General features: G+C 43.8%; 1 protein-coding gene across 1 annotated transcript; it reads left to right on the forward strand.

The window, feature by feature from the left end:
- The first annotated feature begins 645 nt into the window (after positions 1-645).
- LOC134289295 (uncharacterized) lies at positions 646-2,514 on the forward strand. The gene has a single exon (XM_062855109.1). The coding sequence runs from the start codon at positions 646-648 to the stop codon at positions 2,512-2,514; it is 1,869 nt and encodes a 622-aa protein (XP_062711093.1).
- Positions 2,515-11,969: the final 9,455 nt, after the last annotated feature.

Raw genomic sequence — 11,969 nt, forward strand, 5'->3', positions numbered from 1 at the left:
ACCAGCCCCGATCGGTGCTGGTACCTACCACTGGGAATAGTTGTGAACCCGAAGAAGCCGAACAAATTGAGGATGATCTGGGACGCGGCTGCAACAGTCGACGGAGTGTCCCTGAACGATGCTTTGCTGAAAGGGCCAGACTTCTTAGCATCACTTCCGGCAGTAATAGGAAACTTTCGCGTGTTTCGGTACGCTTTGACCGGAGACATCAAGGAAATGTTTCATCGATTCTTCATACGACCTGAAGATCGACAATTCCAGAGGTTCCTGTTCAGGGAGCAGCCACATCAAGAGCCAGTTACCTATGTAATGGACGTAGCCATCTTTGGGGCTGCATGTTCACCAAGTAGTGCCCAGTATATAAAAAATCTGAACGCCAAAGATTTCGAAGCAGTGTATCCACGGGCAGCTGAAGCCATCGTGCGCCGTCATTATGTGGACGATTACCTCGATAGCTTCTGAACCATTGAGGAAGCGGTAGAGATTGGTCGTCAAGTGAAGAGTATACACGCTGAAGGTGGATTCGAGCTCCGGAATTTCTTGTCAAACGATTCAACGATAGCAGCTCGGGTTGGAGATGAATCGCAGGAGGCGGAAAAAAGTATCAGCGTGGAAAAGGATGATCGGGTTGAATCCGTCCTAGGAATGAAGTGGATTCCAAGTAGCGACACCTTCACGTTCACTGTTTGCCTCCGTGATAATCTGCGACACGTTCTTGAAGAGTCACACGTTCCTACGAAGCGAGAAGTCTTACGCACCGTAATGAGCTTCTTCGACCCGATGGGACTCATATCGTTTTTCGTGATCCACGGGCGCATCTTGATGCAGGACATCTGGGCAACAGGAATCGGCTGGGATGATCCTATCGATGGAAAGAGTTGGTTGCAGTGGAAGAAGTGGATCGAGCTGATTTCGGAATTGAGCACTCTTCGAATCCCACGTTGCTACTTCGAAGGCGCCACAGAAGAGAGTTATTGCAAGTTGCAGATCCATGTATTCGTCGATGCGAGCCAATCAGCCTATGCATGTGCAGTTTATTTCCGAGTTGAAACACCAGAAGGTCCGGCAGTTAGCCTTGTAATGGCAAAATCCAAAGTAGCACCGTTGAAGATGTTGACGATTCCTCGACTCGAATTGCAAGCTGCCGTCCTTGGAACTCGCCTGCTCAATAGTGTGATCATCATGCACGCACTCAAGGCGACGAAGCGCGTATTATGGACTGACTCCAATACAGTTCTCGCCTGGATACGATCGGATCAGCGGCGGTATCACCAATACGTGGGATTTAGGATCGGTGAAATTCTATCGATGACGGATGGCGACGAATGGAGGAAGGTGCCAACGAAGGAGAATGTAGCTGACGACGCAACAAAGTGGGGAAATGGACCGGCTGTTCGCTCCGAAAATCGGTGGTTTCAAGGACCGGAATTTCTTCGACAATCCGAGGACAATTGGCCAGGCGGTAGTGAACTGATCGAACCCACGCAGGAGGAACTAGTGGCGTTGAACGTTCATGATGAAGCAGTGGAAGCAGCGGTAGTAGACGTAAATAGATTCAGTAAGTGGGAAAAGCTGCACCGTTCAATGGCTTACGTGCATCGATTCATTCAGAACATCCAACGATCTCGACAAAGCGAGGCGCGATTGATAGGATTATTGACGCAAGAGGAGTTGTGCAGCACCGAGAAATCGCTGTGGATTCAGGCACAAACGGAGTGTTTTACGTTGGAATCCGAAATGCTGCACAAGTCAAAGGGAAAACCCGAAGCAGTTCATGCCACATTACCAAAATCAAGCACGTTACGCAAATTGTGGCCGTTCATGGATGAAACAGGCGTAATACGAACAAGGAGCCGTCTTGGGTATGCTGACTGGATCCCTTCTAACATCAAGTATCCGGTAGTTCTACTTCGGCAACATCCAATCACGTTACTTCTGGTTGACTATTTCCACCGTCGTTATCGCCATTGCAACCGTGAGACGATCGTCAACGAGATGCGGCAACTCTACGAGATCCCGAAACTACGGTCAGTCGTGTTCAAGGTATCGCAAGATTGTCTACCATGTAAGATACGTCGGGCGACTCCTCGCCCGCCCCCTATGGCGCCGCTGCCCAAAGTGCGAGTTACTCCTTATATAAGGCCGTTTACCTTTGTTGGAGTTGACTTCTTCGGTCCGGTGCTGGTGAAAGTTGGACGAAGCGTTGTTAAGCGGTGGGTGTCTCTATTCACCTGTTTGACAATACGAGCTGTGCATCTCGAGGTTGTTCACAGCCTGTCGAAGGAGTCCTGTGTAATGGCGGTTAGAAGGTTCGTGTCACGACGAGGAGCACCGTCAGAGATCTTCAGTGATAATGGCACGAACTTCGTCGGTGCGAGCAATCAGCTGAAGCAGGAAATGGATGATTTGAATCAACATTTGGCGTCAACGTTCACCAACATCACAACTCGGTGGTCGTTCAACCCACCAGGAGCTCCTCACATGGGAGGAGTGTGGGAGCGTATGGTCCGCTAAGTGAAGGTGGCTTTAGGCGGTATTCTTGAAGCGCAGCGACGACCAGACGACGAAATTTTGGAGACGGTTGTCATCGAAGCGGAAGCAATGATAAATTCGCGGCCGCTGACGTATATTCCGCTGGAATCGGACGCACAGGAGTCTCTAACGCCAAATCACTTCCTGTTGGGGAGTTCAACTGGAGTGAAGCAACAGACTGTACTACCAACGGACTACCAAGCAACGTTGATGAACGGATGGAAGTTTGTGCAGCACTTGTCGGATGTAATATGGAGAAGATGGATCAAAGAATATTTGCCGGTAATATCTAGAAGGTCGAAATGGTTCGAAGAAGTAAAAGAGTTGGCTGAAGGAGATCTAGTCCTAGTTGTGGATGGTGCAGTTCGGAACCAGTGGATAAGAGGGAGAGTTGACAAGGTTGCTAAAGGAAAAGACGGCAGAGTGCGGCAGGCCTGGGTGAAGACTGCAAATGGAATTTTGAGAAGACCAGCGGTGAAGTTGGCGTTACTCGACGTCGTTTCTGGAAGCAAACCGGATATGGACTATAATGGTTTACGGGCGGGGGGATGTGACGACGAGTACCCCTCGGCGCATGACGATCAGTGATTTCTGCAGGGTCGGTACATGTGTCAAACGGAGAGAAGTCGAACTCAACGTCAATGTCAAGAATGATGAGGAAGGGGAGATAAAGGATGACCAACAGTTTTATGAACAGAATAGATCGTAAACATCGTATCTGTGCAAATAGTCGAGTTGTCCGATCAAAATACAGTGAAGAAAACACCAGGATAAATTTAGAATTTGTATTTTTCACTGAAAGTGAGTAGTTTCTTTATAAATGAGTTTATTCTATATTTACCGAACATTTGTTCCTAGATTATTAGAAATTCCTACTTAACCTACAATTTGAGCTTAATACCTAAAGGAAGTTTACAAGAAAAGAAACTGATAAATTGTAAGTATGATTGTAATTATAAATTGAAAAATCCCTAAAAATAAATATCTTACAGCTAAAGCTGATCCCTACAAACCCAGAGTTTTAGTACGGGACTGCTGAGAAACGGTTTCAACACCCCACTTGTTTTTCTTCTGCTAGAAATCCCTCAACAATTGATTTGGTCTTAACTGACTCAAGTCAGCATTGTAGCCAATTGATTACTCATGCTGACTTTGATTCTGACCATCTTCCTGTAACATTTCAAATTTCCCATGAAGCGATTTTTAATCCCATCAGCTCTACTTTCAATTATCACAGAGCTGACTGGGATACATATAAAACATACATCGATAGTCGAAGCTAGAAGCGCATCAATACCAAAGTGTGAAGTCAAATTCGACTCAGTTATTATTGACGACGATCTGAAACTTCTGATCCGTCTTAAAAACGTGAGAAGAAGACAATTCCAACGAACTCGAGATCCTGCTTTGAAAGTAATCTAGCAGGATCTTCAGAAGGAAATTAAAAAACGTTTCACCGAATTGAGAAACAAAAATTTTGCAAATAAAGTTTCTCAATTAAACCCCGGCTCTAAGCCGTTTTGGAAATTGACAAAAATTTTGAAAAAACCTCAGAAGCCTATTCCTGCGCTGAAAGAGGATAACAAAATATTATTAACTAATTCTGAAAAAGCACAAAAACTTGCCAAACAGTTTGAAAGTGCGCATAATTTCAGTATAGGTCTCACTAGTCCAATAGAACATCAGGTTGCCCGCGAATTCGAAAACATTCTCAATCATGAGAACATTTTCGACAATTCATTGGGCAATGATTTGGACGAAGTGAGATCTATTATAAAGAAGTTTAAGAATATGAAAGCTCCGGGTGATGACGGAATTTTCTATATTCTCATCAAAAAACTTCCAGAAAGTTGCTTATCATTTTTGGTAAATATATTTAACAAATGTTTTCAGTTAGCATATTTTCCTGAAAAATGGAAAAATGCTAAAGTTGTTCCAATTTTGAAGCCTGACAAAAATCCTGCCGAAGCTTCTAGTTATCGTCCAATTAGCTTACTGTCATCTATCAGTAAACTTTTTGAAAAACTTATTTTAAATAGAATGATGATTCATATTGATGAAAATTCTATTTTTGCCAATGAGCAGTTCGGATTTCGCCATGGTCATTCGACTACTCATCAACTTTTACGGGTAACGAATTTCATTCGTTCCAATAAATCTGAAGGTTACTCCACTGGTGTAGCACTTCTTGACATAGAAAAAGCATTCGATAGTGTTTGGCACGAAGGCTTGATCGTAAAATTGAAACATTTTAATTTTCCACTATATATAATTAAAATTATTCAAAACTATTTATCGGATCGAACACTTCAGGTAAATTATCAAAATTCCAAGTCAGATAGATTACCTGTAAGAGCTGGTGTTCCACAAGGCAGCATACTGGGACCAATCTTATACAATATTTTTACCTCCGACTTACCTGATTTGCCACAGGGATGTCAAAAATCGTTATTTGCAGATGACACAGGAATCTCAGCCAAGGGGCGAAGTTTGCGTGTCATTTGTAGTAGATTGCAAAAAAGTTTAGATATTGTTTCTTCTTATTTGCAAAAATGGAAGATTTCTCCAAATGCTTCCAAAACTCAACTTATCATATTCCCACATAAGCCAAGAGCTCTTTATTTGAAACCCTCAAGTAGACATGTTGTCACTATGAGGGGAACTCCAATAAATTGGTCGGAAGAAGTTAAGTATCTAGGTCTCTTACTAGATAAAAACTTAACTTTTAAAAACCACATAGAAAGCATCCAAACTAAGTGCAATAAATACATTAAGTGTTTATACCCACTTATTAATAGAAAATCAAAACTTTGTCGCAAAAACAAATTTTTGATTTATAAACAAATTTTCAGACTGGCCATGTTGTACGCTGTCCCAATATGGTCGAGCTGTTGCAATACCAGAAAGAAGCAACTTCAGAGGATTCAAAATAAAATTTTGAAAATGATTCTGAAGTTGCCTCCCTGGTATAGCACTAATGAGTTGCATCAAATTTCTAATATTGAAACATTGGAACAGATGTCAACTAAAATCATTGCCAACTTTCGTCAAAAATCGTTGCAGTCTTCTATTGCTACGATTAGCTCTTTGTATAATTAGTTTAAGGTGGGTTAGGGTTAGGATAAGTTGAAAAAAAAAAATGTATTTCTGACACGCAGGTGAAAAATAAAGCCTGCAAAAAATCTTAACTGCTACAGCAAATGAAATGTAATATGTTATTAATTAGTATTGATAATAGCTTAAATTTATTTCACCAAATTAGGATGATAGTGTGTTATAATACACAGAACACCTAGATTAAGTTGAAGAATGTAAAAATTGATTGAGATACTAATAAAGATTATTAAAAAAAAAAAAAAAATGAACGCTTTTCCTCGAATCCAATGGGTAGTATTCTCACCGAGGACAGCAATGAAACGGTGCAGCAAAAAACAATGTCTGCTAAGTTCGGTTGACAGTGTGTATCCCACCCATTACACCTCTTACATATGAATTAGAATGTTCACAGCAAGCCGCTCACTTACAATAACACTCACTTGCCAGCACAGTTTTGATCACCCTGATTTACCAACACACTTACTCGCAAATTTACTCACTCACAAGCTCACTCAACAAAATTATGGCATCGACTTATCGAGACAGTTAGTGTCAATTTGACTAGTTCATCAACTTACTCATCAACTCACTAAAACACTCATCCAAAAACTCACTCTACAACTCACCTATCAAAAAATTCACCTTGAACTCATTTACTCGCCAACTTTACCACTAACTTAAAGCTTACCTATCATGTTTATCAATCCATTCGCTTACCAACCTACTCAATCACTCATCAACCTGCTCATTCACCAAGTCGCTCAAATTTAATTTCACTCACTCGGTTGCTCAATAACTATGGCATTCACTAACCAACTCACTTACACATTATCTCACTCACTTTTCAAATCACTTCTGCTTCTTCTTCTCTTCTTTATGGCTGGACGTCGCTACTGGGACTTGGCCTGCCTCGCTTCAACTTAGTGTTGTTTGAGCACTTCCACATATATTAGTTGAAGGGCTTTCTTTGCCTGCCATTGCATGAATTTGTATATTGTGAGGCAAGTACAATGATACACTATGCCCAGGGAATTGAGAAAATTTTCCCGACTGGAACGAGAATCGAACCCGCCGTCTCCGGATTGGCAATCCATAACCTTAACCACTAGGCTAACTGGAGACCCCTTATCATTTATTCACCTACTCTATTTAACCAATTCACTCGCCAACTCACACATTTCTCAACTACCGACTCGATAATAAATCATCCCAACAGCTCATTCTGCCCACAAAAAAAAAATCATCAACACACTCAACATCCATCAAATAAGGCTCTCACGAACGATATTTTATCGACATGTCCCAGTGCTTGTTTTTCGTTATGCAATTCAAAGAAATGTCGATTTTTTTAAACAAACTTTCGTGAGACAAGTGAGTGATTGGATAAATAAAAATAAATTCACTCACTCAGCAATTCACGACATTCTTGAAAATTGCACAACAAACAGTAGGCAACTTTCAATAAAGCTTAAAACCGAAAGGGTTACAAATTCGTACATCGGGTTTCCTCTCTGAGAGCCACTAATAATTTAAAAGGCGGCAAGACCAACGAGGTGTACTACTGCAGTTCTTATGGGCCTCCCAGGTGGTCGATAGACTAGTTCCCGTAAATGCTGGATGCTGGATACGCTATCAAGCCCACCAGTGGGATTGAGTCCCGTGGTCATCGGGGCGAACTTCAACGCCTGGGCGATTATGTGGGGTAGCCGCTTAACTAACGCGAGAGGCTGGGCTCTACTCGAAGCAATCTATGGCTAGACTGAATGTGGAGGTCGCAAACGTAGGCGACAAAAAAACCTACAGAATAAACGGTGCAGAGTCCATCATTGATGTGACCTTCTAGAGTCCGAGTTTGAACCATAGCTTGGACTACAGGGTCGACGATGCACACACGAAAAGTGATCATCTGGAGACTCGATACACAGTGGAACATGGAGAAAGATGGCCACAGCCGGTCATCGACCGTAATCGGGGATGACTGACCCGCGCTTCGATAAGCCGGCATTTGTGGAACGATTGATTATGGAGAGTATAATCTTATAAAACCAACGATCTATCCAGCGAAGATCTAGTCGGAACCATAAGTCGTGCATGTGACCATAGGCGAAACTACTGGGGGTGCCGGGGGTGCCAGGCACCCCCTAGAATTTTAATGCATTGCTGTGAGATATGGGGCCATGAATGATGAATGGATGAACTAATGAATATTTGTTTGTAGTGCACCCCCTGGCAAAAATCCGTAGTTTCGCCAATGCATGTGACGCCGCAATGCCAACCGGTATACTGGTGGCATCTAGAAATCGCAGAACTCCGCGCATCCTGCCTAAGAGCTAGAAGGAGGATGCAGAGAGAACGCATGTATTTACAGGATGGCATACCTACTAGATTGAACAACATTTTGAAGTCGATTTTTCATTTTTGTCTATAGAGTGCAGCACTATAAAGCCAATGCAGTTTGGCACTTAGACAGCTACCAACCGATTGGAAAAGGGCTATTCGCCAGTTCCAAGTGGGATCCGAGCCCTAAGCTCATCCACTTTCTGGTAGACCACATTAGAAGTTACAAGTTAAGAGAGTTTGAAAAAACGATATAAAAGTGTTGGAACGGAATTCGATCCTCCCAGGTTGGAAGGGCAGTAAACCTGTGCGTTGTAAAGGTGCTGCAAAGGATCAATGGCGAAAGTACCAGTCATTTGAGGGCCGCATTTACCCATAGCGAGGACCATAGTGACGTGGCCAGCAGTGAAGTGCTCCAGATTTAAACACATCCTCCGGCCGCACTCCGGTGATGCGTACCACTGACGGAAGCAGTCACCTGAAGCAAGGTTTCGGGTGGACCCCAGACCCTGTAACCCCCAGACAAGACACATGCGAGGTCCACGGATGGGCCACAAAACTTAACACAGCCATGGCAATTTGGTACCCCGTAACGTGGGTAGATCACCTTAGAAAGGTGCGTTGCGGTGTAAGATCTACCAAATCAAATTTTGATCTTGATATTTACCGTATTTTTAAATATTCCAAGATCAAAGTTTGATGCTCTTTTCCTTGTGTTTTGTAGTATTTGTGTTTCAATGTACTGCTAATTAACATTTTATTCCAGCAGGATTCAGGTAAATGTATCGTACGATATAAATAATATTTTAAAAATATGTAACTGTGGCGAGCGTATCACTAATATGTAGCTTATTTGACGTACGATGTTAATATTATTTTTTATTTCAGATTATCAACCGAAGCATCCAGTAATTCAACCAAATGCCAACAAGATGATGAATTGGGCAGACAACTGATTCGAAGCAGTCTAACAATGGTGTGCCTGAACGTTAACCAAGCGTATCCTTTGGAGTTTACCCTTCCACTAACAACACCCTAATTCCCCTGACACCTAGGCCTGAGAGATCGTAGAGTTGTCTACATTTTTCATAGGTGTCCAAAACTAACCATCCTTTCCCATTCCTCAGCAGTCACAAGGACGTGGCCAGGACAGTGCTCGACCATTGGAGGATTGCGTCAGTCTTGTCTAAGAGTCAGAGATTAGTCCCAAATCTTTGTGCTTTGGTTCGGACGGGAAGGAGGCAACCCTCATAACAGCGGTCTAGGACTGTACCACCTACGAATTTGTGCGACTCGCTTAATGCTAATGCTAATGCTAACACAGCCATGGCAATTTGGTGATCGGTGGCCAGCAGGTCTCCAAGCGACTCGGCCAATCTCGGCTGGATAGGAGCAATACGAGTGCCAAATGATAGCGTTACCGGCAAGTGAATCGACCGAATCATAGGCGGACAGGGGCATTACAAGTGCCGTGGAACGGCGTTATCGGCAAGTGGATCGGCCAATTCTGCCCGGACAGGACACGAGCGCATTACACACGGCATTACCGGCCAACAAGACGGTCAGGCGGAAAACATCAGGGCCCCTACACTGACACCCAGTGTTGGTAAAAACTCAAATTCTCAAATCTCATGGTTGAGTTGTTTCACGCACGATTCTTGACTCGCCAAACTCACCACCGAGCAAATCATGCATGAGTTGACTCGCGATTTCACTCATTGCTTTATTCCTTGATGTACTTATTATTTACATCAAAGTTTTTAGGATTATATGATAGAACAAAAGCAAAACTAGCGTACAATAACATTGAATGTCGTTCAAATTGATTTGGATTCGTTTTACAAGCGAACGAGAGTTCGGCGCTTGACTCGTGAGAGCGAGATTTTGAATGAAAATCTCGCGCGTGAGAAAATGATTCAGAATCGCGCGAGTTTGCTCACGCAGCACTGTGGCTGATTTCGTCGTTTCAGCGCGCTTAATTTATAACTTTTTAACTATGGCGTTTAGCGTTATGGTGTCTTCGAGAAAGTTTTTCACTATCACAAGGAGCTTCTTTTGAACTATTGTGGAAATTGATCAATCCCCCTACAAGTGAGATAGAAAATTTAGTTTTTGAATTTTTTTGAGATACAAGGTTGGCGTCTTTACAAAAGTTGTAGAAAATGTTGTTTGGAGCAACTTTGTCGAAGACGCCAAGTTTGTAACTCCGTTACTTTTCAAGATACGTTACGTTTTCTATCATCAGCCTCTCGAAAAGCGTTTCTTGGCAATAACTTTCTATTTATTGATTCTACATTTTTCTCATGCTCTACAAAGTTACATTCACACACACTTACAATAACAATAAAAATGCAAGCTGACACTAACTGTCATATATATATGTTGAAGATATAAACAAATCCCATATAAAAGATCCATAAATGGTCGTATGTTTGTATACAAAAACCATCTCACAGTCTCTTACGGTTCGATGGTTTTGGCTTTCTAAGAGAGACAATTATTGTACTTTTACATGCGTAAAAGGAAATTTGCATGTAATTGCCTATAGCTGAGTTACATATGCTTGAAATATGGCCCAAAAAACTATAAAAACCGTTATAACTATTTTATTTTTGAAATTAGCGGGATGTCAATTTTGGCAAAATTGTGTATTTTACCATTTGTTTGATAAATCCCTATCTTCTACCTTGGACGTTTTGAAGTAAAATGAAAATTTCCTGCAAAACCAGCAGCACGGTTGCTGCGATGTTTTTTTTCTTGTCACCGAGTCGTTGCCAACTGTGATGAACACAACGGAAGCGCGCCAGCACCATCAATGCGAGAAGAAGAATTATTTGTTTTTTCTGTATCTTATTCCACTCCATGTCATTCTTTCAAGAGCAGTGAAGTGAAACACATGTATCATAAAAGGTTCTCTATTAAATCGTCAATATTGTTCTAAAACCTTGTGTTGATTATTGCCAAACCAATATTACAGTCCATTAGTCTGCCGATAAAGTGAATTGGCCCCAACATTGGTCCATTCGATCCGAATCTGATCCGGATTTTGAGCGTTCCACGAGGCTCCGACATCGTGGATTCCGACGATTCGTACCGGGCGTAGTGCACTACCCGCAGCGCGAGTGCAAGAAGCATCGCGATCCGAGTGCCGCCATTTTGTCCGAGCGGAGAGCGTTCCACGAGGCTCCGACATCGTGGATTCCGTTGGTTCGTACCGAGCGTAGCGCGAGTGCAAGAAGCATCGCGATCCGCGGAGTGCCGCCATTCTGTCCAAGCGGAGAGCGTTCCACGAGGCTCCGACATCGTGGATTCCGTCGGTTCGTACCGGGCGTAGTGCAGTACCCATAGCGCGAGTGCAAGAAGCATCGCGATCCGCGGAGTGCCGCCATTTTGTCCGAGCGGAGAGCGTTCCACGAGGCTCCAACATCGTGGATTCCGTCGGTTCGTACCGGGCGTAGCGCAGTACCCATAGCGCGAGTGCAAGAAGCATCGCGATCCGCGGAGTGCCGCCATTTTGTCCGAGCGGAGAGCGTTCCACGAGGCTCCAACATCGTGGATTCCGTCGGTTCGTACCGGGCGTAGTGCAGTACCCATAGCGCGAGTGCAAGAAGCATCGCGATCCGCGGAGTGCCGCCATTTTGTCGGAGAGCGTTCCACGAGGCTCCAACATCGTGGATTCCGTCGGTTCGTACCGGACGCAGTGCACTACCCGCAGCGCGAGTGCAAGAAGCAACGCGATCCGCTGAGTGCCGCCATTTGTCCGAGCAGAGAGCGTTCCACGAGGCTCCGACATCGTGGATTCCGTCGGTTCGTACCGAGCGTAGCGCAGTACTCATAGCGCGAGTGCAAGAAGCATCGCGATCCGCGGAGTGCCGCCATTTTGTCCGAGCGGAGAGCGTTCCACGAGGCTCCGACATCGTGGGTTCCATCGGTTCGTACCGGGCGTAGTGCAGTCTGCAGCGCGAGTGCAAGAAGCGTCGTAACTCCAACCCACCGTGAAACCT

Source organism: Aedes albopictus, chromosome 1, assembly GCF_035046485.1.
Source record: "Aedes albopictus strain Foshan chromosome 1, AalbF5, whole genome shotgun sequence".
Lineage (NCBI taxonomy): Eukaryota > Metazoa > Arthropoda > Insecta > Diptera > Culicidae > Aedes > Aedes albopictus.

Bases quoted from the DNA above. Each gene is read 5' to 3' on its own strand.
- LOC134289295 (XM_062855109.1), top strand. From the start codon at position 646: ATGAAGTGGATTCCAAGTAGCGACACCTTCACGTTCACTGTTTGCCTC.